Genomic DNA, 26,030 nt, shown 5'->3' on the forward strand with positions numbered 1-26,030 from the left:
CCCACAGCCAGGTCCAGGCTTCTGGCTGGCGGGCCTATCTCAATCAAAGTCAGGCGTTCGCTTCCTTCTCCATTCCTGCCTGCCTGTCCGCCTCTCCTCCTGGCCTCCTTTATGCCAGGTCCCTGAATCCCAGCGGTGGATGTTGGCTTTGGAGGAACATTTTGCAGAGCAGTTTTCCCAGTGGAGGGAGGGCTGACAGCTTTCCAGAAGTATCAGCACAAATAATGGGTATCCCTTGGCCTTAATAGCAGTTGGAGTGAAATAGATCACCCTGCTGTTATTCGTGACATTTATGAACACAAATCCATCTTGAAAATAGTCACTTGGCTCCTAGTTTTAGAAGGCTAATGAGCCTGACAAATTCTGTTTAGTGCTTTATGATTATTAATTTTCATTACTTATGCTGCCTCCCCCAGGTACTCTGGTTGACAATGGCTGACGATCACGAGAAAGATTTGCAGAAATTTCTTAAAAATGTGGATGAAATCAGTAAGTACCAGTAAATCATAAACAAATTAAATTCTATGGTAGCAAGGTGGAGTGACTGAAGAGAAATGATCACTCTAAGTTAGTTCCTCGGCTGCCTGATAGCTTTATGACTCTAAGAGAAAATATAATTGGAATTATATAGAAAGGGCATTGAGAAGCAAGTAATATTAGAGCCTGGGGTGGTATTTTGTGGCTGTTAATTGGTATCAGAGAAGCCGTTAACTTTCTGGTTGGTATTGAGGCTGACAGCTCTCCTCCATATTTTGTCCCCTTCCATGTAGAATTCACATCAAAGGAGCCTAGCTGTTCCCTTCGAGATCACTCGGGAACCTTGTTGATCAGTGTGGAATCCCTCTTGTTTTAGGGCAGAGCCATTGCTGATTTTGAGCTGCAGAGGCAAAATCAAAGACTTTCCCTCAGGGTCGGTCTAATAACATGGATGGTTCGTGGTCATTATAATCCTGTCTCTCCTCCTCTAGGTGGGAAGACCCCTCCTTCCCCAGTTCAGACAGGTGGGATCTCAAAGTTCATCCTCTGAGCCCACAAATCCCACTCAAGAGATTCCAAAGCAGCTGGTTTCCTGTTCAGACTTCAGGGAGCTTGTGTGACGATGGAAACAAGCAAACCAACAATCAAACAAACCTTACATATCAAACAGAAATATGTTGAAATTGCTCTTTCCAGAAGGGTGTATGGGTCCAAAGAATTAAAATGGTTTTAAAAATAGTTGGGGCAACTTCATAAAAGGCACATCCACACTGTGTTCTCTGTGTTCATCCACGGGCGCCTCCTCTGCCCACCCTGAATGTTCTGCGGACTTCCGGCCTTGGCCGGCCTGCTGCTCACCTTTCTCTTCAGGTGGTCTAGTCCAGGCACATGTTTCCTACAACCTGTTTACTCACCACCCCACATCCCTGTTGGCCACCGAGCCTTCTTTGCTGAGCCTCGGACCCTGCGCCAGCTGTCATATCCACAGACACCGCAAACTTCGTGGGTCCAAAAGCCAGCTGATCACTGCTCTACCCCACCCCCACCCCGTCCTCCTCCTCCCAAATAAAACCCCTTCTCCTGCCCTCCCCTTCCTTCTGGTCTTGGTGGGTGGTACTTCGGGCTGAAGTTTTCTCGTCAAGGTGGACTCCTGCCAGCTCTCACCCTACAGTCAGTCGGCCATCAAGTTCAGCTTCTTTCTCCCGCTCTGTCCTCCCCGCCCCTCCCTTTGTTCTGGTTCTCTGACCCAGACTATTTCAACAACCCCCTGAGTGTTGCTCCTGCCTCCAGGCTTACGCTCCCCACAGAGTAATGTATCTAAAATGCAAATCTGACCCAGACACTTCTCTGCTTGGATTCTCTCCGCAGCCACAATAAACTTCAGGCTCTCCTCTGGGCTTAAGACCTCCCGTGACCTTGTCCTTACCTCTCGCCTCTCCCTACCTCACACTGCAGCGAGTGGGCAGCAGACTGCTTCTGGTTCCCCACAGGTCCCCTAATGGTTCACACTCTGCACGTCACCTTTGTTGTTCCTTGTGCCTCCCCATCTCTCTTTACCTGGCTCACTTGCATTCAGGCTCAGAATTCCTTAGGGTACCATTTATACCAGTACTGGCCCATAGAATTCTCTGAGGTGATGGAAATGTCCTGCAGTCCACACTGTCTGCTATGGCCGCCGGTGACTGCATGCAGCTGTGAGCTTTTCAGAGGTGGCTGGTGCTCCCCAGGAACTGAGTTTCTAATTGTATTTCATTTATAATTAGTTTAAATTTGTGTAGCCACGTGTATAGGGTCTACACTCATTTCCTGGGCTCTTGCTGTGTATTGAGTATTGCTAGGCTCCGGAGACTGCAGTAATGATAACCAAGAGTTAGCTTTCCTCCTGGTATCTACAGCCCAGTGGGGAGAACAGATCTGAAACAAGCAATCTCCAGTGTGACGTGTGATACGAAGAGAGATTTGCAGAGTACAAGAGACACTAACTCAGCTTTACAAATTGTATTAGTCTGGTTGGGCTGCTATGACAAAATGCCACTGGCTGGATGGCTTAAGCAGTAGAAATTTCCTTTCCATCGTTCTGGAAGTGCAAGATCGAGGCGTGGGCAGGTTTGGTTTCTCCTGAGGTCTCTCTTCTTGGCTTGGAGATGACTGTCTTCTCGCTGCGTCCTCACGTGCTCTTTTTTCTGCTTGTAACATCCCTGATGTCTCCTCCTTTTCTTATAGGGACACCAGTCCAGTTGGTTTAGAGCCCCATCCCAAGGACCTCATTCACCTTAATGATGCCTTTAAAAGGCTCTCTGCCAGGACAGTCACACTGGGGGGCTAGGGTGTCCGCATGTGAGTGGGGTTGGGGCCACACTACGTCCATTACAGGAGTTGTATACCGCTTCCCTGAAGTATGAGATTTAAGCAAAAATCTGAAGTGTGAGTAGGAGTTGGAGACTGAGGAGAGGGCAAGGGAATATGCTAAGTGGGGAGAAAGTAGGTAGGAAAGAGATCGTGGTGCTTTCAAGAGCCTGAAAGTGTAAAAAGCTGTATGGCTGGAGAGAAGAGACCCCAGAGAGAAGGGTCCCATCTGAGTCAGGAAAGGCCGGATCAGGGAAGACCTTGGGAGCCCCAAGGGGGAATTCATGTTACCTTGCGAGCAGTTGGAGGGCTGACTCAGCGTAGAAACACGATCAGAGTTATACCTTAGAAAAGTCGCTCCGGTCACGGCATGGATGTCGAGATGAGAACATGTAGGGGACAGGAGAAGAGATGCTGGGAGCCCCTCAGGAGGCTGTTCCAGTGCTCCAGGGAAAAGAGACGGGCTGGGTTGAGAGCTGTGGCAGCAGGAATGGGCACGAGGAGATGGACTCGAGGAATATTTAGGATTTACTTGGCAAGCGTTAGAGTTTGATGGCTGCAAGGGCAGAGGGAGAACGAAGACTCAAGAATGAGGTCTGAAAGTTTGGGGTCGAATGCCCAAACTTGGCAAAGGTTTGGCCATCTGCTGAGATAGGGGGCATTTGGGGGGGGGACAGTCTCAGGGGAAAGAGGCCGGGCAGGCCAGGATTGGTGAGTAAGACGTCGCAGTGAAGATGTTCTGTCCTGAGGGCAAGTGGCTTTGTGAGCCTGAGCCTAGGAGAGAATGGAGGTGGGGATCCGTTTAGGAGGCCCTGGCATATAAATGGCATTTAGAGCCATGGGAGAGAATGGGACTGCTTGGGGGAATGGTTCAGAAAAAGAGAAGACGGCTCAGGCAATGCCTTGAGGCTTGCATAATCTAGAAGGTAGGGGGACCTGGAGAGCAGGAGCAAGCAAAGGAGACCAAAAAGCAATGGCCAGAGAGGTAGGAGGGCAATCACCGGTTTGTCCTGTGTCCTGGAGAGTCTGGTTTTTTTGTTTGTCTCTTTTTGTCTTTGTTCATTTTGTTTCTTCAATTCCATATGAGTGAAGTCATACGGTATTTGTCTTTCTCTGACTGGTTTCGCTTAGCATGGTACTCTGTAGCTCCATCCATGTTGTTGCAGATGGCAAGATCTCACTCCTTTTTTGTGGCTGAGTGATATTCTGTATCCGGCTATCGTAAGTAGTGCTGCAGGAAACACAAGGCTGCGGATATCTTTTCGAATTCGAGTTTTTGTTTCTTTGGGGAAATACCCAGTAGTAGAATTACTGGATTATATGGTAATTCTAGTTTTAATTTTTTGAAGAACCTCCAAACTTTCCCACAGTGGCTGCACCAGCTTGCATTCCCACCGACAGTACACAAGGGTTCCCTTGGTTGGAGGCAGTTTTTTAAAGTCCGTGGGAGAAGGATAGGATGACTTGCTTGGGTGTGACAGTGTGATTTATAGTAAGAAAGACATAGTTGTTCTTTGTCCCTGTGCCTGGCAAAGAGACAAAAACTGTAATCACATGAGGAGACGGACGTGCGAACTAACCTTATTGCGGGATCACTTCACCATAGACATGTGAATCAAATCAGCACACTCGTGTGCCTTCAACTTACACAACGTTGTGTGGCAGTCACATCTCAACAAAGCCAGAGAAACAGAAGCTCTTCCCCATGAGCGTCCTACCCCTTCCTTTCTAGCGAACGGAGTTTTTCCTTTTGAAGACCTCATTTGAATGATTCACCTCTGATTTCTCCTCCAGCCAGTTTAATCCAGGAGATGAATTCTGATGACCCGCTCGTACAACAGAAAGCTGTCCTGGAGACAGAAAAGAGACTACGGTTTACAGAGGAAGTCCGAGAGGAGGACGGATGCCGGACCACCCTGAACAAGACCGTGATCAGTCCTCCACAAGCTTCCACGAAGGTTTCTTTTTCTATCACGGAGTTACATAAGCAGATACAGAGAGGAGGTCTGCCTTGAAGCAGAGGAAGTGGTAGTTTCATCTCAAACACTCCGGGGAAGCTGAAACACTCTTTTGTTTTTTAGATTCACTAGATTTATTTTCCACAAGAAAGTATAAACTCTGATTTTTTTTCTTTGTCTGAGTCATCTTTAAACAATGGGTTTATTTTAATGAAAATTTGGCCTCCCACCCCCTGAGCTTGTGACCAATATTTAAGCTGTGCTGTAAAGGTAATAAATATGTTCTGCCTCAGATTTCCAACTCCTGCAGCCACAGTGGGGGTCCCTTGACCTGCTCACCCCGTAACAACTGTACCCATAAGCATATCTCCTGATTTAAAGCAAGCCCGTGAATTTGGGCCCTTCGGTATTGATGGTTAGAGGAAATGACCCTACTCCCCACTTGTAACGGATCTGCCTGCTTGGTTCATACACTTATAAACCAGAGAGCGGTTTTTGAAATTTGTTTTTTGTTTGTTTGTTTTGTTTTCATGATAACCTGTGCCCTGCAGAATGCAGATGAGATGAACTCAGGTAAGGACAGCGTCTCTCTTCCTAACGTGTATTATTTATTTAGGGTCAGTGTTTAGTGATTGTAGCTTCCAGACCCTTAAATTATAGCCTCTGGGCTTACAAACAACCCGGGAACAAAAACGTACGGGTCAGCCAATTCTCTTACTACTCAGCGGGCACAGCGCTCAGAGGCTTCTCTATTTTCTCCCGGCCAGTCTTTTGTAAACTGAATTCAGCTATTTCATATCATCCAATTTACTCTTAGCTGCTCAAAGGATCCAGGTAGCTTCTCTGTTGCCCAGCCCAGAAGCTCATTATGCCAAATGGAACAAAAAAGTCTGCCTTTAAAGAAAAACTCTTTTAAAAGACATAAATCAAATTTGAAGCACAGACACAGCCATCATGTATAATAATACATCACACAGATTACCATTTAATGTCAAATTAAGAAAATGTCATTTAGTTGCTTCAGAGTGTGTGTGTGCGTGTGTGCCTATATACGTATGCATGAGATGTGTGGCTCTAAAGAAGCTTTCTTCTGAATTTGAGCTAAAGAACTGATTATAGTATTTGGATTTTTCTCTTTAATACTTGAAATTACTCTGCTGTCAGAAGCCTTCTTGGCATCTATGGAGTTGGATGCAAAGGAACGTGCCAGGAGAAGAAGGGAAAACAAAGTCTTAGCAGATGGTAATTGTCAGTCTTCACTTTTCAAGAGCTGGGATGATTTGTGCTAGAAAGAGCATGAGCGTGCCTGCTGATATTTGAGGACAGCGAGATTCCCAGTCTACAGGCTTGAGGCACTGGAGCCTGGCCAGGCAGAAGCGGGTGGTGTCTGTCCCTGTCCCCGCTGCGGCAGGCAGGGAGCAGGACAAAGCCCTCCTCTTTCTACAGCATATGGATGGACAGGGCAGGTCAGACCAGACCCGAGCTGGCCTCAGAACGTGGGGAGGGACGGAAGGGAGGTACCGTGCGCTGGCCTGAGGCACAGAGGACAAAGGGAAAACGAAAAACGAAACAAGAAAACAAAGATGTGAGAAGGGAGAGGAGAGACGAAGGCAGAGAGACGCGGTGGTGCCGTGGCGGGGCGGCTCATGCGCGGGCTGCCTCCGGCTCTTGTTGCGCACCCCAGCGGTGTGCGTGCGCAGGTCTGAACACTTCCACGCGTGCTAGACAGTGACTTGTTTGGCCCTTTTTATGACACGTTCAGTGTGTAGACTTGGTCTTTGTGACATACTTGGAGAGATTCCGAGTTTTGTGCCAGAAACATTTACTTTGGGCAGCTTGGGATGGGTTTGGAGGGAAAAAGTCCTTCAGGAGGCTGATCCTGAAATGTCTGCAGAGAAACAAGGGATGGGTCTCCTTTGGATTGATGGAAGCTATGACCTCCAAAGTAGAATTGCAAAGTCGGGGGAATAAAGTGTGAGAGAATTTTCCAGTGTGTGGGGAGAGCTCACCTGTGTGACTTCTGTTCTCCCAGCCTTAAAAGAAAAGGGGAATGAGGCCTTTGCCAGAGGTGACTATGAAGCAGCCATCGTCTGCTACAGTGAGGGTCTGGACAAGCTGAAGGACATGAAGGTGCTCTACACCAACCGAGCCCAGGTGAGTGGGCCAACACTATGCCCGTGGCGTTTTCTCAGGGGACAGGAGCCACAGAACTTGTGAAACCAAAGATGAGACCAGATGGAAGCAGTGGTGTGCCCATCAGTGTTTAGCAGCCAACTCCGGTTGGGGTGTGGTGGCAGCTGATCGGTAAGGACCATTTGCCACTTTCCGTGGTATCAAGGCCGTCATCACGGTCCAATTTCAAGCCACCAACTTGCGATGACTGAAGGAGGACTTGGGAAGAGCGACACATAACCAGTCCTTTGCGTGGTGTAAGTCAGCGCCCGCACATCACTGAGGGTAAAGTGAGTCAATGAAACAGCCTATGAGAACTGATTCTGCCATCGCTGGCTTTGGCCTGGCCCCCTCTTGCTGGTAGCCTGACCTCCTCAGGGTTACTTTCTTATTCATATCAGTCCCGTTGGATTATGAATCTGTGACCCGGGTCGGCTGGATAGCCGATGGGCCTAGCCCCAATTTCTCAGAAATGTTGAGTTTCTGAACTCCCTCCTACCTCTGTTTTATATCACAGATGAGCTCAGTTTCATGGGACAGGTAAAAACAATCACGCAGGTGTTTATCATCTACTACTTAATGAAGGGACAAGGTAGATAGTTCTCCGTTGAAACAAAAACATCACGTGTGGCCTTATCTTTAAAAGCACTTGAGCCTGTGTGTGGCAGAGCTCCCTGTTGCTCAGACCTGAAGAAGTGGCGGATCTGTCGGCATGATTATCCGATGGTCAGAAGGTGTCAGCAGGACCTGTGTGAGCTGCACTTGACACTGTGTCATTGACAGGAGGAGCCCTCATCAGCTCCAATTTCTGTAACTCAGGATCAAGAATGTCCTGCTGTGGGAGGTTGAGGAAGAATGTCAACAGCAAGAAGCAGGACATTTGGAGGCCAAAAGTCTGGGGCGTGATGGTGATTTAATGATAAATAAGTCCAAGCACAGTGTAACCTCAGTAGTTCAGCAGTTTGGGTAAATCCGTTGAGGCGCCACTTACTGGGCCCTACTTTTGGGGAAAAATTGACATAGGGGAGTGAATTTGGTAAATAAAATGGCAAGAGGTTGGCCTAGTGGTGTGCATTTCATCACCCTAACAAGATTATAAACTTTTTCATATATTTTTCCCCCTCCAACACTTTATCTGTAATAGATGTTTAATAAATCCTTGTTAAGTTACGTAACGCTGGAGGAACAATAAGTCCTTTTAAGGGAATTAAATTTCTGTTGACACTTTGAAAGAAGCATTCAAATGCAAGCAATTAATATAATAATTATAATTCCTTTTTCTTTTCACCAGATTTGGTCTCCAAAACATTTACCTACTGATGCTTTTTCAGTCCTGTTACTTTGAACTTATTTGAAAGTGGTAAAATTGAATTGCTTTGAAAATGTTATGTGATTCAGACTTACAGCCAATTCAGATGGTCTGTACCCCGAGCCGTCTAAGTTAGTTACATTTTTACTGTCCTCAGGTTAAGCAGCACTTTGAACAGGTTCTGGAGAACCACATTAAGAATGGGTGTGGATAGAAATAAGCAAATGTAATGAAAAGCTTTGGGGAAATAATTCTTCCCAGCTTTCCCGAAGAGAAAGCGTTTTCAGAGACAAATAAATACAGAATGTGCTGCCTGGTGTTACGAACCACCAAATCACCGCTGACTATTTTTAAAATGCCTCCCCTGTTTGCATGCAGTGTTAGAAAACACTTAATAAGGACCCTGTGAATTGAGTGTTGCCGCTTGCTAGAGAAAAAAAGCCTACCCTTTCAACGCTCTGTTTTTCTCCTGGAGTTAATGTTATGATCAATAGATTGCTGGTGTAATTTAGATAAATCAGGAGTTTAATTGCCATTTGGAAAAGTAGTTCTTTTTAAAATGTGGAAAAGCAAAAGAGAACAGGGAATTTATAGGGTGTTGAATCCAAGCCTTAAAAAAAAAAGGGGAAGAAAGAAAAGCAAAAGTAAAAGGCTGTGTAGAGAAATTGCTGAAGCCCACGTATGCATTTTCAGAGTTTGTATGTCTCCCGGATAACAATGTCACAGAATTGTGTCTTCGTTGGTTTGTCTAAAAGGATGCTAGTCTCCTCCTCACATCCTCTGACTTTCAAATGAAACCCCAAACCCTGGGGGGAACGGATGGGGCTTTATGGAACTGACAGTTCGAAGTGTCTCCTCCTCAATTAAGACAAAACCTATGTGAACAAAAGCACCACACGGCAGCTTCCTTTCTTGGAAGGACTTGGACTTGATTAGTGGGCTAGTGCCTGCTTCCTCCTTGCTTGGGATGAATGCTTAGAAACCCTCCTGAGTTACAACACTGACCCCATGATTGGCTTGACCATGTAAATATCTTAGCAGAGTTACTGGTAAGAATGTCGCAGTGCCCTGGGACAGTTTTGATCAGGGGTTTGCCTGATGTATTGGCTCTAGTTGGGGTGACTGATGGGGACTCTGGGAAAACCTCTTATCCTCCAGGTGCCTGGTTGTCCTTTTTTACACCGGAGTGATCATTGCCGCTTCCCGGGAACTTTCCAAAGGAAGAGTGCTTAAAGTCTAGGTAGTTCAGCTTGATAAGAATTTACTGACCACCTGTCGTATCCAGTAATTCATTCAGACGTGGACTGACCACTGCGCTTGCTGGGACACGGCTCTCCGTTACTGTGTGCCACGAGTTCTTCAGTTTAGATTGAGTGGATCCCAGAATTCTGAGTCAATTCTTGATTTTGAAGATTTTCCCCAATTCTAGGGGATCCCAAGAGGTCCCCAGGGCTTTTGGCACCAATTTAAGAGTCAGCCTGTTACCTACATCAATTCCTTCTTGCTGTGTTTATGAGGAAAGAAGCAGAACTTTATCTTTTTTTGGTAACAACTTTATTGAGATGTAATTGACATGCATTTCACCCATTGAAAGTATGCAATTCAGGGGTTTTTAATATATTCACAGAGCTGTGCAACCATCGCCATAACCAATTCTAGAACATTTTCATGATCCCAGAAAGAAACCCCATCCCTTTAAGTGGTTCCCCTGCCCCGGTCCTCCCGTCCACCCCTACCCTCAGGCTTAGGCAACCACGAATCGACTTTCTATCTCCATACATTTGTCTGTTCTGGACATTTCGTATGAAGGAGGTCATGCAATATTTTTCCTTTTGTGTCTGGCTTCTTTCTTGTAACATTTTCAAGGCTCATCCATATTGTAGGATGTATCAGTGCTTCGTTCCCTTTTATGGCCAAATAATACATCATTGGATGGATGGACCACATTTTATTTATCCATTCATCAGTTGATGGACGTTGGACCTGTTTCTGCTTTTTGGCTTCTATGAATAATGCTGCTGTGAGCATTTGTACACAGTTTCTTATGTGCACAGATGTATACACCATATAGCAACTCTGTGTTTAACCCTTTGAAGAACTGCCAGGCTGTCCACCAAAGACACCAGCTGTGTCTGCGGGTTCTGGTTTTTCTACACTCTGCCAACGCTTACTGTTATCTTTTTGATTCCCTTTGTCTTACTTACTGTTATCTTTTTGATTCCCTTTTTGATTTCCTTCTGGAACATCTGCAGTGGGGTAGACTCTAGAAGCTGGCTGTTCCTTTGTAGATGGGTTTAGTGTGCTAGGTATTTTCTTTTGCCTTTCCAGATCCTTCTCTGCCCTGCCTTCTGTGCCCTGGGGAACTGACCTCTGTGGCCTGGTCCTCTGACTTCCCAGCTTCCTAACTTGCATTTGGGTTCAGCCAATGAGATCAGAAGGAAGGAAGAAAGAGTGGGGGGTATTTATTCTCCCACCTGCAGCTCTCCTAAAGGCCTCAGCTCCGGCCCAGCAGTGCCGTTCACAAAGCTGTCCTCTCCCGTTTGTCCGGGCTCATCCTGCCCCTTCGGTCCTAGCAGCAGTACTGGCTGTCCACGGTTGCTAGCCCTGGGGTTCTGTAACATTCCTGCAGGTTGCTCTGTTAACTGAAGACTGCATGCTGCAGAATTACTTGTGAATACAGCCCTTTGTGTCATTACAGGCTTATCTAAAACTTGGGGACTACCAGAAGGCAGTCGTGGACTGTGAGTGGGCTCTAAAGGTAAGAAGAGAGGTCCTTTTCCACATGACGGCGTTGGGCTTGCTGGGCCGGGCATCTGGGTCCTGAAGTAACGCAGGAGAGTGGCCCATGCTTGGTGGTGGGCCGGGGTCTGAACTGCGCAGTCAGGGCCTGACCTTCCTTACCGGCAACATGAGATCAATAGCATTGTTGTGAGGGTGATGCGTGTGAGGCACGGAGCTCGTAGTAAGTACCCAGAGAAGCGGCTGTTCACGTTGCGTTTTCAGGGTTTTCAATTGCAGGGGCTCAGCCTTCACAGCTGCGTCACCGGACGCTCTCCTTCCTGCAGACGCTCTCCTTCTGTTTCTCAAACCAGCCCTGGGAACGTGTTTCTGCAGTGGTGCCGTCCTTCCCCACCAGTTTGTGCTTTTCCTCCAGCTCTAGTAACTTGGCATATTCGTGGAGGAATAATCAGAAGACAGTTCCTGTCGTTCAGCCTGGAGCCTAGCAGTCAGGGCTCGGGCAGATCTGCTCATGCAGTTCATGGTGCTCCCTCCAAAGTCTGCCAAGAGAGGTCGTTGAAAGTGAGAAGTGAGGGCCGTTGGTGGAAATAATACAAGAGTTTTTAAAAGAGAAATGTCATGATCACTTCTCAGGGACATTATTTCGGATGATTGAATATTTAAGTAAGTCTTCCTCTCCCATTCTGTGAAGTCGCTGTTGCGGGCTCTGGCTGAAGCACTGAAGCGGTGTTTCTCAGACTTCCTCGCTGAAGGGCGCCTGACGGAACCAACAGGAGTCCCTGCAGGGTCTAGAAGTGGAGAGCATGACATTTCTTGTTAGATACGTGTTTTATCTTAAAAATCCTTGCAGATTTTGTATTGCATTCCATGGAATTGATCTGTTTGTCTTAATATCTCCATGTTGTTTTCCATAACTCATGATCAAGTAAAAGTGAAGTGCCAGGAGAACATGCCAGGCCTATCCTGTGGCCCGGGTTCCTCCCGCACAGCGCGCCCACCCCAGCGTCACGAACGTGGCTCAGAGTAAGAGCACGTTTTGACAGCAACAGATTGGCCACACCTCCTTCCTTATTTCTTATTAAGAGGGTAAGCAAGGGAAACTGGGGTGAATTAGGAACTCACCTTTACTAATAATGGTTTATAAAACACCAGGGATCCTCCAAAAGGGATGTGTGGGGAGCGTGATTTCTTTATCCCTTAGAAGATACAGAAGGTCCGTAAACCCTGTCCCATCGCATCATTACAGTCTTAAAGTTACAAGAACTGCCCAAAGCTGATGACATCAGGTTCTTCACAGCCCCAGCATAGGTCCCCTAACCTGCTTTGTCACTTTATGTGATAATGGCCATTTTCTCTACCACCATTCCGTAAGAGAAGAGAGAGGCAAGGACGTTTTCCAACAATAATAGCACAAGCCACAGTTTGCTGCGTGCTGGCCATGAGCCTTACAATATTCTATTCTGTTCTCTGCAATACCGCTGTTATCCTTATTTTTCTGGCAAGGAAACCAAGCCTCAGAGATTAATGAAGTAACCTGTGCGGGATCACGTAGCTAACGTGGTCTAACTGTAAGCCAGTGCTCTGAATCATCTGCTCTGTATAGCTTCTCCATCGGAGTGTGAAATCCCACAACCCGTGGGTGTGGATCTTGTTCCCTTCCATGGGGGAAACACGATCTCCTGGTGGGACTTCCAAGAGTATCTGTTCTGATCCGAAAAGGACCAAAGAGGTAGTCACACCATCTTCATGCTGATTTAAGATAACATGCTGGCTTATTCCCAGATGTTAAATGCAGCACAATGTAATAATTAACAGTGAAACCACAGCAGAGCAGGCCCAACAAAGCTGACGTTAAAAAACTCAGACACACTCAACAGCCAGTCTTGTGAAATGCCCAGCGAGGCTCCCCACTGAGAGGCTTGGGTGACCCCTCGGAGGGATAGGGGAAAAGGTACAAGGGGCTCTCAAACCGACAGTGCTTGACTCTGTGTCAAAGCCGTGAATAAAGAAGTTTCACTGTCTTTAAAGTCCTATATCAATAATGCATGTCAGTGGTATTCCGTTATTAATAGTCTTAGTACTTTCATGCCAATTTAATATTTTTGACACTTCTGAATGGGTAGAGACAAGCTCAAGCGATGATCTTTCAAGACTGATGTTCCTCGTCTGGGAAGATAAGGCAGCAAAGCTGGTTTCAGTTAGAATCAGTCTTTCTTTCCTGGCAGAACTTCTGCACGACAAAATCCATCTTTCTCTGAAAACAGGGCTCCTTTTAAGGGGGTCTGGGGCTTATCTGAGAAAATCCTGGTGAGCATTGACACGTGATCATAGGAGACAGGCCGGGCAGTGAGACAGCCATCCGCGGCCCTCTGCGTCAGCGTCCAAGGCGGGCAGAGTCCCAGCGACGCCCCTTCACTGTGACGCACAGTGGCCCAGACAGGACGCCGAGGCCGCCCGCTTGTTCTGCCCCCTGCTGTAACCCTGATGCTCTGCCAGCGAAGGGACAGCGGACATCTGGCTTCCATGGGCCGCTGCTGGCATGTCCTTTCCCTTGGACCATTCCTTTCCTGCCCCCTCAACCTCATCGTTTGTGGATTCTCCGGGGTTCACTCCCCGGCTCCCTGTGTTCTCTCTGCAGCTTCTCCTTGGAGCTCCTGTCTGCTCTCCTGGGTCCAGCTGGCCCTCAGACCCCCTTCCCCGTCCCCCCTCCCCGGGCCACAGGGCTGCACATCCGCTGCCTCCCTCAGGCCTCTGTTTACTGGAACGATGCCGCAGCTAGGAGCAAACTGTTCATCCTCACCTCCACCCTCCCCACTCCCTGCCCTGACTTCCCTCCTTCTGTTAATGACATACGCTCTCTTCTGGGTACCGAACCCCAAGCCTGCGACCTGACATCCGCCTCCTCCTTTACCGATTGTCTGTGTCGTAACTGGCGTCCGCGCTTCCCTCTCCCCACCACCGGGACAGAGGCTAGCCCCTCATTCTGTGGGACGGCTCCCCTTCCCTCCCTGACCCCCGCCTTTCCCACCTCTAGTTACTTCTGCGCGCTGCCTCCGTGCTGCTCGCTCACCCACCCCAGCCTGGCATCCAAGGCCTCCATGTGGAACCACTGTCTCGCTGGCCCCTTCCAGCCTGACCCCTCCCTGCCGCATTCCTGCCCCTTGTCCTGGCCGCAAGCTCCCTGTCCTCTCCCACCTCGGAACCTTGCTCAGCCCATTCTGCCTCCTTCCTTCTCTCTTCACCTCTCCGTATCCTTGGAGACCCAGCTCAAATCCCTCCTCTGCACGCTCTTTGTTAAGCCGTGCTTCTTCGCAGTGGGTTTCCCTCTCCTCAACCGCTACAGCACTTTTCCGAAGGACAGTTGGTGTAATTTGTAGCCTTTGGGGCCTGGATTCAGATGGCCACATTTTAGATCCCAGCTCTTCCACTCCAGCCCCTAGTTTCCTCATCTGTACGATGGGAATAATAATTGCTTCGACTTCACAGAGTTGTTATAAGGCTTGTATGAGATAATTCTTCCGAACCACATGGCAAGGACTGGACGATAGGCACTATTATCATTACTGTCACCCACTTAGCAGCGTGTCAGGACATGACGCTCACGAGGATGCACCATGAAGGCCTCTCCACATAGGACAGTCATCGCTGCTGCTTCTGTCACCGGCTGTCTTTTCTTTCAGTCTTCCCCTTCACTCCGAAATGCATTGCCGCTGCTCTGGCCAAGGCCCCCCTTCTGGGGAGAAGCAAGCCAGGAATTCACCCAGGACTTTTTAGACTCTTAAGCTTGCGCTCTAGACCCTTGGAGGGCATCCCAGGCACAACGCCTCACACATGAAAGGGTTCAGTTAATTGGATGTCAGAAGTTGTAGTTGGCGTCTCTGTGCCAAATCAGCCCGTCTCTCTGGAGTTGTAATAATTCGGGGCAGGCAGGGACAGGGCCCCCTGTGCGAAGGCTGTGGCCTCACATAAGTTTTGATCCTGCCTTCTGAAGGGGGCATCCCTCTGGACCTTAAGTGACAAGAACGTACGTTCCCAGGATTTATGGTGTGGTGTATTTCAGGGCAGGAACAGTAACCTCAGCTGTTTACCCAGAGTAGATGTTCCTCTCTTCTGATGAACCAGGGGTCCTCAAGCTTGCCTGCGTGCTCACATCTCCTGAAGAGCTTACAAAATCACTGATGCCTGGGCCCTGCCTCAGAGTATAATTCTTAATTGGCCTGTGGTTCAGCCAGGCTTTCCAGGTTTGATAAGCATCTCTGGTGATTCTAATGTTTGGGTGAGGTCAGGAGCTCTTCTAAACTAAGGGTTTCTGGTTTGTCTCCTGATTGAGTCTCATTAAATGGAAATGAAAACTGGCAAGTATCATTAATTACTTTGACAGAGAGCTTACTCGTGCATCCAGGCTCCTTGCAGGCATCAATTAGTTTGGCCACAGATGCACAGAAAAGTTTTAATTGTCAACTCATAGCTGTCCTGAGAACTCGAGTTCTGCCTTCCCTCTGTTAGCGAGGCGGTGAGGGGGGTGGCTAATGACTCCAAACCTTCTGAAACCTCTGATCAGTCATTCTCTTTTATGCAGTGTGATGAAAAATGCACAAAAGCGTATTTCCACATGGGAAAAGCCCAGCTGGCCCTGAAGAACTACCGTGTGGTAAGTTCTGAGAGGAATGGAAGGGGAATGTGTGATCACAGAGCAATGCTCCAGGTCGCCTCCGAGAAGGACCATGTTCCTCCAAGTTGGTTAGATATTAATCCACCTTTTAGTATTTTCCACGGTAAGTCTTCGGATCTTTGAGTTGAGAAGGCCGTTGAGTGTCGTCCAGGACAGCCCAGCTGCTCTGGGAACCCTTCTGCAGTATCTTCCACCAGTCTTCTGTGGGCCCCAGGAGCGGCATCTCTGGAGAGACGAACACAAAATTCACTCATAATCTCATCACCCAGGAGTAACCATGCAGATATATTTACACACTAAGATGTTATCTATGGTTACCAGCAGCTTTACTGAGATATCATTCACGTACCAAACAGTTCACCTGTGGGAAGTATACAGTTCAGCGGGTTTTCCTATATTCAGAGACGTGCGGCCATCACCACACTCAGCTTTGGAACATTTTTGTCACCTCCCCGAAAGCCTTACACCCAATGGTAGTGCTCCCCTTCCCTCCACCCCCACCTCAACCCAAGGCACCCCCCAATCTATTTCTGTCTCTATACGTTTGCGTATTCTAGACTCTTCCTATACAGAGAAGTATACAAGCCGTGGTCTTTGGTGGCTGGCCTCTTTCACTTGGCATGATGTGTTTAGAGCTCATCCACGCTGTAGCATCTATCAGTACCTCATTCCTTTCACCGCTGAATAATATCCTGTTGTATCGGTGTCCTACATTTTATTTACCCCTTCCTCAGTTGACGAACATTAGGGCTATTACGAACAACCACGTGCAAGTTTTCGTGTGGACATATGTGTACGGTACTCTTGAGTATATACCCAGGAGTGGATCTGCTGAGCCCTGTGGTAACTTTATGTTTAACCTTTGGAGGAACTGCCGAAGTGTTTTCCCAAGTGGCTGCACCATTTTACATGCCCACCAGCTGTACATGGTTTCAGTTTCTCCACATCCTGGGCAGTACTTCCTACTATCTCTTCTTGATCATAGCCATCCTAGTGGGTGTGAAGCATGACTCATTGTTTTGATTTGCATTTCCTTGAAGGCTAATGATGTTGGGTCTGTTTTCATGTGCTTGTTGGCTGTTTGTATGTCTTCTTTGGAGAAATGTCTCTTCAGATCATTGCCTATTTTTTTATTTGCATTTTTATATTAAGTAAACAGTACTTTTATGTTCTGGATACAAGTCCCTTATCTGACAAGTGCTTTTCAAATATTTTCCTTTACTCTGTGTTACCCTTTCACTTTCTTGACTGTGTCCTTTGTAGCACGAAAAAATTTTAATTTTGATGAAACCTAAATTATTTATTTTTTTCCTTTGATTCCTTATACTTTTGGTGTCATATCTAAGAAACCATTGCCTAATCCAAGATTTACTTCTGTGTTTTATTGTTTTACGGCTTTAGCTCTTATATTTAGATCTCTGAACCACTTTGAGTTAATTTTTGCATATGGTGTGAGGAAGGGATGTAATTTCAATCTTCTGTATGTGCATATCCAATCAGTGTTCCCAGCACCATTTGTTAAAATGACTATTCTGTCTCCCATTGAATAATTTTGGCACCGTTTGTCAAAAGTCAATTGATCACAAATGCATGGGTTTATTCCTGGACTCTCAGTTTTATTCCATTGACCTATATGTCTCTTCTTATGCCTATACCACATTCTCCTGATTCCTATAGCTGTGTAGTAAATTTTGAAATTGGGAAGTGTGAGTCTTTTAGCTTTGTTCTACCTTTTCAAGATTGTTTTAGTTATTCTAGGTCCCTTGAATTACCATACAAATTTTAGGATCAGCTTGTCAATTTCTGCAAAGAAGCCAGATGGAATTTTGTTGGGGATTACATTAAATCTGTAGGTCAATTTGGGAAGTATTGCCATCTTAACAATATTAAGCTTTTTAATCCATGAACATGGGATGTCTTTCCACTTATAAGATACTGTATTTTAAAAAAGAAATTGCCTCCCATTATACATTTAAAAAAATCTTTGCTGGATTTTAATTCTAAAAGTAATACAGGCCTATTATACTCAAGTCAAATAATAGAAAAGCAAAAAAATAAAATGTTAACCCTCCCCTCTCCACCAATTCTATTCACTCATTCATTCATTCATTCAGCTAATTAATTCACTCAGAAATATGTATGCATACTTTCTATGTTTCTGGCACTGCCCTAGACAGTAAGAATACAGTAGCAAACAAGACAAAATCCTTGACTTAATGGAAGTTACACTCTCAGAATACGGGTGGCTGGGAGACAGGAAGCACATAAGTAGATGTGTAGTGTGTTGGATAGTGGTAAGTGTTACTGAGAAAACGAAGTCAGGAAGCAGCAAAGGTGAGATTAGTTTTATATGGAGTGATCAGGGAAGGCCTCTCTTCAGGAAGGGAGGGAGTGAAATGAGCAAGCCACGTGGCTGTGTAATGGAGGAGCGGTCCAGCCCGAGGGTCAGCTCGAGAAGAGTGATGGGCGGTGAGGTCAGGCAGACGATGGAGGTGTGGTGGGGGACTGATTCCCTGCAGCCTTACGGGCTTTTGGAAGTACTTTGACTTTTACTTCAAGTAAACTGGGAGGGTTTTGAGTGAAGGAGTGAAATGACGTGATTCATATTGTAAAGGGTCACCACCGCCTGAGACTATGTCTTGACGTAATAGGCAAAGAACAGAGAACTAGTTAGAAGCTATTGCAACAGACTTCCCTAGTGAGGTGTGATGGTGGCTTGAACTAGGTTGGTGTTGAGGCAGGTGCTGAGAAATGGTGGGATTCTGCCTGTATACCGACAGGGAAGCTGGCAGGAATTGCCGATAGACTAGATCTTGGGTTCAAAGGAGTTGGATACAGGTTCACTGCACTCGTCCTTTTGGACTTCTCTAAGAACTACCAGAGACCAGGTGGCTTAAACAGCAAACGTTTAGTGCTCACAGTTTTGGAGGCTGGAAAGTCAAAGATCAAAACACCAGCACACTGCTTCCTGGTTCATAGACAGCCAGAAGGGTTAAGAGAGGTCCCTGGGGTCTCTTTGATAAAGACATAAATCTTACTCATAAGAGCTCCACCCTGATGACTTAATCACCTCCCAGAGGCCTCGTCTCCAAGTACATCACCTTGAGGGGGAGGTTTCAACATAGGACTTTTGGGGGCACACAAACACACGGTCTATAGCAGTTACCATGTTTGGTGTGTATACTTCTGTCCTGTTTTATGTGATGTTTTTTCTTCCGTTCTTTTCTTAATCCTAATCTTATGGATGAGCCTTGAGCTTTCAAGACAGCTCAGAGCTATTTTTTTCTGTGCTTTTTTTTTCCCTCAGTGACTAGGCAGAGTTCTTGATACCCCTGAGGACAGTACTGCCCAAAACCCAGTAACATACCACACGAGCTAGAATCTTTCTTTTTTTCAGAAAATTTCCAGCACTGTCCTCATGGAGAGGCCCCTCACTGTCAAGTTTTCTTGCAAACCTTATATGGCCAGTGAATGGACCCCTTATGGGGCTCTCTTTGCAACCCTGTATTTAAGGAGGCACTTCTCTTTTCCTATTCCTGAAAGTCTCTGTCAACAATATCTCCAACTTCATTTATTTCCCCACTCCTTGTGGGCATATCTGACAAGTAGCCTCCTGTTCTCTCTCTGTGCAAATACCATATCTAAACTTTGCAGTCACCTTATGATTATTCCTATCGCAGCCAGGCATGATCCATGAGAATTTAGGACTGGATATTTTTCCATCACAGGCTGGATCTGACAACACTGTTTTTTTTAAATAAGTTCTGAAATAATGCCTCTTGCCCCACAGAACCAGAGAAGCCTAACAGAATGTTAAATGCATGCTGCCTTCCCCCTGCCTGCGTCCTGCGCTGGGAGCGGTAGGAGGCGGGGAGGAAATAATGAAGGCCAGCCCTGTGGTGCCCAGTAGTCTTTCCTGTAATCACCTTCCCCCCCGACCACTCTTCAAGGTCTTGCTTCTTTTTTCCAGGCTAGAGAGTGTTACCAGAAGATCTTAGAAATAAAGCCCCGGCTGCAGACCCAGGTGAAAGGTGAGGATGTTCCTGCTGGCGTCCTTCGTTTGAATTCCACTTTTGCTTTCTGCTCTGCCCCTGAGGTGCCTCCCGTGCCTTCTCTGCACTTGGCCTCAAAGCCACATCAAACCCTCTCTATTAGCAGGCTGCCCACGCCTCTTTGCTCTCTGTTCTCCCATTCAGACCTTTGCCTTCCTTCTTTCTATACCATTGTTCCTTAGAGCCTTCTAGGCAGGGCATAATGTTGTCCTTGAATCCCGAAGACGGTTTAAAATTCTGGGTATAGACTGTACACCCTTCCTAAAATTTTCCCTGCTGCCCCCATGTTTGAATGACTGTCATGCTTCGTGCTCTCAACCTCCCATCCTCAAAAAAGGTGACTCTTTGTGTCATGATGATGTTGACAATTAGGGTTTTATTTGTTTCCCTTCTTTTCTTTTCCTTCTTGTTTTGTAGATTACCTGAATCAAGTAAATCTCCAGGAGAAAGCAGACCTTCAAGAGAAGGAAGCCCACAGATCACTGGATTCGGGAAAGAACACGGCTGTGACAGTCCGGAATCTCCTGGAGACGCTTTGCAAGCCCAATCAGACCCCCTTGTTCTATGCAGGGGGGATTGAAATCCTGACTGAAGTGATGAAAGACAGTAAGCCAGAGATGCGTATGGCCTCATGAATACAGTCAGTGTAAGGGGACAGTGTAGAGATCAGCCCTGGGGAGACAGAGACTCCCTGTGTCCCTTCCGTCCACACGTACTGAAGATCTGCTAGGATGTCAGGACTGAACAGGCCACGTAAGAAATATACCCCCGTCCCGCCTCCATCCTCCCCTCAGAGCATGCGAGCACTCAGCACATACGCAGTAGACGCCCCAACACAATACAACACAAAACACATATACACACACCGCACACCCATGGCACACAGTCACACCTCACATACGTGCACATCACACATAGTCACCCCTCACGCATGTTCCGCTCATCGTCCACGTACCTGCACACCTTCTGGTTTCCCTGCACACCCCCTGTATGCCCCAAACCCATATCCCACCCTCACACATCTCCTCCCAGCCACGGAGGAATGAAGACAGAAGTTGGTCAGACTGTAAAGTTCACCCCAGTTACATGTAATGGCTTCTTAGGACATGTAAGTCGTTCCAGAGCCAACATCAGCTCTGCTGCTAGCGAGAGCCGTGCTGTTCTCCATAACCGGTTCTCGTAAACGTCTCTGTCAGGGCGACGTATCTGTACTCAGTGACAGGATGCTGTGTGTACCGAGATGGGATCTCTGACCTCCTTCCAGCGTGCGGTGGGGGTGCTCAAATACCCTTTCACGAGTTTCTTGGAGAGTTTAGGTTCCTCTCTAGAGCCTAGAAATAGCTTCAAAATAAACATTTAAGAACAGATGGATATGCTAGTTCTTCCTGGAGGTTAAGCGGCTTCTGGAGACTCTCTAAAGATGACAAAATGACGTGTTGTCAGATAACCAGCAGGGCCCCCTGGGCCCAGCTCCCCTTCTCAGAACAGGATGTCCCTCTCCCTAGGGCAACCGGTGGCCGATGACAGCTGTAGGTTTCAGAATGTAAAGGTATTTGTTTCTGCCCAATCTGATAATTTGGTGACCTTGACATTCCATAGTGGGCTTCTCATCATCAGCTGGCTCTGTTACGGCTAGACATCAGCCAGACGGTCCAGGAGTCTGACGCGGTTTTTTATGTATTTGTTCCAGACGCAGAACGCACTTTATTCAGAACACACAATGGATTCAGTCTCATCAGCGAGAACGAGGTCCTAAGAAGGTAGGGGTGTTTGTAAAGACAGCCAGCGGCAAAGCAAGGAAGGACAACCAGCTCCCCGTGAAACATCCCTGACCACACGGGCAGGGCTTCACTGGCTGGTCCCATCCCTCCATCGGTGTTGGTGGCCCTGGCGGGGGCGGGGTTTGTGCCTCTGATCGTTGGAGTTCGGCCACCGTTCAGGCCACAGTTAACCACAGAGACAGAAGAGGTCAGCCGTGCTTCCCGGGGTCCCACCAGGCACTGCAGAGTCAGAGAAATGACCATTTTTCTGGTTTCCTACCAATTTGGGCAAGATTGCCATTTGTTCTTTTCCTCTCTTGGAATTTGCTGATCACATCAAGAAATGAGATCCACAGGGTCCTGGCGGATCCCATTTGTAATTTTATCTGAAGAAAGACCCGTATGGAAGGAGGTGGTTTGCTAAATTCATTTTTACTTTATTTCATATTTCAGTGGTTTGGGTGCAGCTTAGGTTTAGGAGGACCCTGACATGGGCTGAGGTCACCAGCGCACGTTTGGGTGCGTGTGGGGGCCCGTGAGCCCACAGTGGGCTGCTGGTCCACCACAGTTCATTGGTCACTGCGCAGCTGTCGCCCATGGCCCCATTGGTCACTGCGCGGCTGTCGCCCATGGCCCCGGCTCAGCAGCCTCCCTCCGTGCAGCCCCTACTCCTCGGCCTGCGCCCCTGTCCCAGAGCTCTCAGTTCAGTGCTGACCAGCTCCCGGGTCCTGATGACCTATAACGTTACTGTCTTCAGCCCACATTGCAGGAGTCTGGAGGTGGACTAAAGCCAACCAGAAAGATCAGGACTACTTTCTGGTTTTAATATTGCTGTCCTTTGCTCTAGGTGCTTTTCCAGGGCAGGAAAAGATGCAGTGGAAGAGATGGTGTGCCTGTCTGTGCTCAGGCTCTGGCAAGCAGTGTGCACGGGGAACGGTAAGTGCTGGCCGTCCCGTTAATCCTCGTTCATGCTCTGGCTACACGTGCGCGGGCAGGGTTGTCTCCCCCTAGGCCAGGCCCGAGGGAGGTGATGTCCGGACCTTCCCCCAGAGAGAGCATCAGGATCAGAAGCACGGCCTGCGCTGCGGCCCTGTCCCTGCCGCCCTTACAGCTCCCCTGACGTGGACAAAGCCACTGTCAGCAGAACGAGCGGTCTCATCACCCGGGCGCTTTGCAGACCCGGACCCGTGACGTCGGCGCGCGTGCTGGCAGTGTAGTGGACAGACTCGTCCCTTTCTGTCCACCTAAAAATATCGTTCCTTTTTGCTGACCACAGTGCCCATTTCAGCATCGGGAGACTCCGGATGTCCCTGCTGACATCTTATGTATGACACTGATCCGTGGAATAGTGGGACAGTAAACACTAGCTGACGTTTATCGACCTTGTTCACATTTATTTACCTTTCTACATATTAGCATTTTCTGGGTTTCACTAAGTTTTTGCACAATCTCTTACCCCCTTTGTGAAGTAGTAAATGTAAATAAAAATTGTAAGTATTTCCCTCATTTTAAAAAAGTCATGTTTTCATAGGGAATGGCCCAACCTTGGATGGAAAACACTGAAAATGGGAATAATGATATCCGGGTCTCCTTTTCACGGGGCTCCTGTGGGAAGCCGGCCATAGACCTTGTGGAGGCAGTGTCAGCTGTAACTGGCTGACTGTGAGATGATGCAGCTTTCTCCCTTGACTTAGTGGAGTGAGGGAATCATCTAAGTTGCAGAGGGCTAGAGAACGAGGGGAACCCTTTCCTGAAGGGAATTATGCTCAGCCGGGTGCCATTGTCAAGGCACCCTGCTGCTCCGTGGGGTTCTGCACTGGCCCGCGGTGGCCGTCTCACACCCCCCCACGTGAAGGGACAGAGCCAGGGCTTGGTGACCGAGGGTTTCCTCAGGGTGAACCAGACAGAGCCCTCCTTCCCTGCAGCCTTGATTTCTTCCGCCTGCATCGACTTCGGCTTCTGTGAACGTTTTTCTTTAACATCCAAACAGCCCCTGGTCAGACACAGACTCTGACGCACAAGCTCTGTCAGATCTGTGAAACCCGGGTGTCTCCAGCTCGGTGAACACAAGGCAGCTTCTCCGAGGGACACGGGCGTGCTTCTAAGGTTGCGCACGTGGCCCTGTGTCCCTGCGACGCTGTTGAGTGGGAGAGAAGCCGAGACAGGGTGGGGTGGCTCGTGTTTCTGACAGTACTCGCAGGAGAGGCGGGAGTAGCTCCTCTGAGGAATGAGCTGACCTGGAGGGGCCGCGAGAGCAGGGGACTTTCACGGTCAGCTTTATACTCCTGTGTGGTTTGGATTGTTTACAGTGAGCTCCTTTTCCAACATAAAAAGAAAACATATCAGCCACAGAGACTCTGCCCTTTCATGGCTGAGCCTCCTACACCAGCCTGTCCCCCTGCGTCTTCTCAAACGCATTCAGGTACCTGCTTAGAAAAGGAGCTGGGGAGCGGGCCGAGCCAGTGCCACCGCCCTGGAAGTAGCTTACATCTGGGGGGGGGGGGGGGGAGCATGCTCCGCTCATGAGTGTTCTTGCATGATTTCTCGTTTTCTAGAAAGAACTCAAGTGGTCGCTCTGGCCAGTGTATGAAAACTGGTGGCCTAAAGGCATCCACAGCTAAGCTGATCTTAGTCCCTTTCCTCACGTTCCAAATCCCACACACCAAGGAGCTGTTGGCAAGAATAATGCTACGTGGCGTCCGCATGTGAACTAGCCCCTGTTCTAAGCACCGGCTCGTATTCATTCCCTGAACCCTGCTAACAACTCGGCCACATCGGCCGTCTTCCTCATCTCCCTCAGGAGGAAGCTGAGGAGCATGGGAGTTCGTGACTCAGCCACGGTCGTGCACCTGGTCACCGGGACCTGGCAGCCTGGTTCTAGAGCTCGTGCTCTGACACTTGATTACCCTGCCTCTCAAACGAGGGGAGAGAGCTGGATTTCCCAGTGGGATGGTGGGAGAAAAGTGGTTTGACCGCTAGCATGTGCACAAGGCGCTCGTCCCCTGTCTTGCAGAGGAAAACCAGCGCCTGCTGCTCGAGTGCCCCGACGTGGGCCGGCTGCTGCCCTCCTTGCTGGCCACCAGGGCTCTGAGCGTCCGCCAGCAGAGCCTGGCCCTGCTGCTGCAGCTCGCCCAGACGGACCACGGACGGAGCCTGGTCATCAGCCACCTTGACCTGACCCGGTAGGACTCTGCTGGCGGGAGCTTCCTGGGGCTTCTCAGACTGGCACCCGCCACGTTAACGCTTGCCCGTCCCCTTCCCACACCTCCGACAGGAGAGGTGCCGTCAGACTTCATTAAGTGTCAAAACGAGAAAGAGCCTGTGGAAGGAGCACTCCCTCGGGAGGACTTCCGGGACAAGCTCCTGTCTGAACTTAGTACCTGTGAGCAGTTTCACTTCTCTGACCGGTTTCCTTCTCGAAGATATCATAGATGGTGCAAACAGCAGCCCTTCCAAATCCAGACTGGGAATCCAGCTCTAAAATAGGTCATTCGCTCCTGCCCCGTCAGCCTCCGTGCAGTTCTGCCCTCCTTCTGCCCGTACCTTTCTTCTTTCATTCCTGTTTGAGGGGGCACTCTCTGAGCTGGCATGTTCTTAAAGCCTTTCTGGAGCAAGGTGGAGTGTAAATAAATAAAACCCATCTGGAAGATGTTTGCGCCTTACAGCCGTGGAAACAGAATGTGCCTCTCCCCTGAGTAGACTTTCTAAAAAATTTACTGAACAACAGTGATGCCTTCCAGTGCGTTTCAGTCGAAATATTATTAGTTTCTACATGTGAAATTACCATTTTTTATATCAGAAGAGTTGCATGTTGGCAATTTTGTGTGGCTCAACCCCATAGAAGTAGCAGCAAGGATCACAGCTGGCTTTATACGTGTTTCATACACAATCTAAACACAGAAATTGGCTTCCGATTCTTTTCACTATTATCTCACTTTATTGCCTCTCAGCCTGAGAAGGAGGCAAGATAAGTGTTATGAGCCCATTTCACAGATGGGGCAGGAGAAGCTGCGGCACATTACCAGGGAATCTCACCCCGTGTCTCCCAGGCCCTGAAGGCCAGCTCCTGCTTCTGTTCCCAGTAAGAGAAGCAGCCAAATCTAAAATCCTGTCACATCTTTCCTGCACCAGGCGGAGACCTCCGGCGCCCGTCCCACGGAGAGGGGAGGTCCGTCGTGCACAGGGTGCTTGCTGAGCCTCGGCTGTGCCCCCCTCCCCACCCCTCACCCCCTGCTCTCAGCCCTGCCGCGGCCCCCGTGGCTCGCCAGTGGAGGCTTGGCAACCCCCCAAAGCTCAGCCCACACAAGCAGATGGATTGTTAGAGTTAAATCCTCAACAGCACATTTCACATTTCAAATGACTGCAGTCACTTCCTCAAGGCTTTCCTCATGGTTTTTTATTTGGTTTTGGCCTCTGTGAGTAAACGCAGCTGTAGTTGTCCTGAGCGTCCTCCCTGCACCCCCCCCCCCCAGCTGTCTTTGAATTGCTTGAGTTTTCATTTGAATTTTTCCAGTGTTCTGGAGAGTGGCGTTTATGAGCGTCTCC

General features: G+C 48.3%; 1 protein-coding gene across 3 annotated transcripts in view; it reads left to right on the top strand.

Moving 5' to 3' along the window:
• Positions 1 to 26,030, top strand: part of TTC12 (tetratricopeptide repeat domain 12) — a 40,424-nt gene that overhangs the window by 1,139 nt on the left and 13,255 nt on the right. For all 3 annotated transcript variants that reach the window (XM_048217448.2, XM_044386644.3, XM_048217446.2), the window contains exons 2-13: positions 417 to 489; positions 4,618 to 4,781; positions 5,333 to 5,354; positions 5,946 to 6,023; positions 6,814 to 6,935; positions 10,961 to 11,020; positions 15,581 to 15,652; positions 19,644 to 19,704; positions 20,143 to 20,331; positions 21,416 to 21,485; positions 22,333 to 22,421; positions 24,499 to 24,667. In XM_048217448.2, the coding sequence (XP_048073405.1) occupies positions 432 to 489; positions 4,618 to 4,781; positions 5,333 to 5,354; positions 5,946 to 6,023; positions 6,814 to 6,935; positions 10,961 to 11,020; positions 15,581 to 15,652; positions 19,644 to 19,704; positions 20,143 to 20,331; positions 21,416 to 21,485; positions 22,333 to 22,421; positions 24,499 to 24,667 (1,154 nt within the window). In that variant the 5' untranslated portion in view covers positions 417 to 431. The remainder of the gene's footprint in view (positions 1 to 416; positions 490 to 4,617; positions 4,782 to 5,332; positions 5,355 to 5,945; positions 6,024 to 6,813; positions 6,936 to 10,960; positions 11,021 to 15,580; positions 15,653 to 19,643; positions 19,705 to 20,142; positions 20,332 to 21,415; positions 21,486 to 22,332; positions 22,422 to 24,498; positions 24,668 to 26,030) is intronic.

This window comes from Ursus arctos, unplaced genomic scaffold (genome assembly GCF_023065955.2).
Source record: "Ursus arctos isolate Adak ecotype North America unplaced genomic scaffold, UrsArc2.0 scaffold_22, whole genome shotgun sequence".
Lineage (NCBI taxonomy): Eukaryota > Metazoa > Chordata > Mammalia > Carnivora > Ursidae > Ursus > Ursus arctos.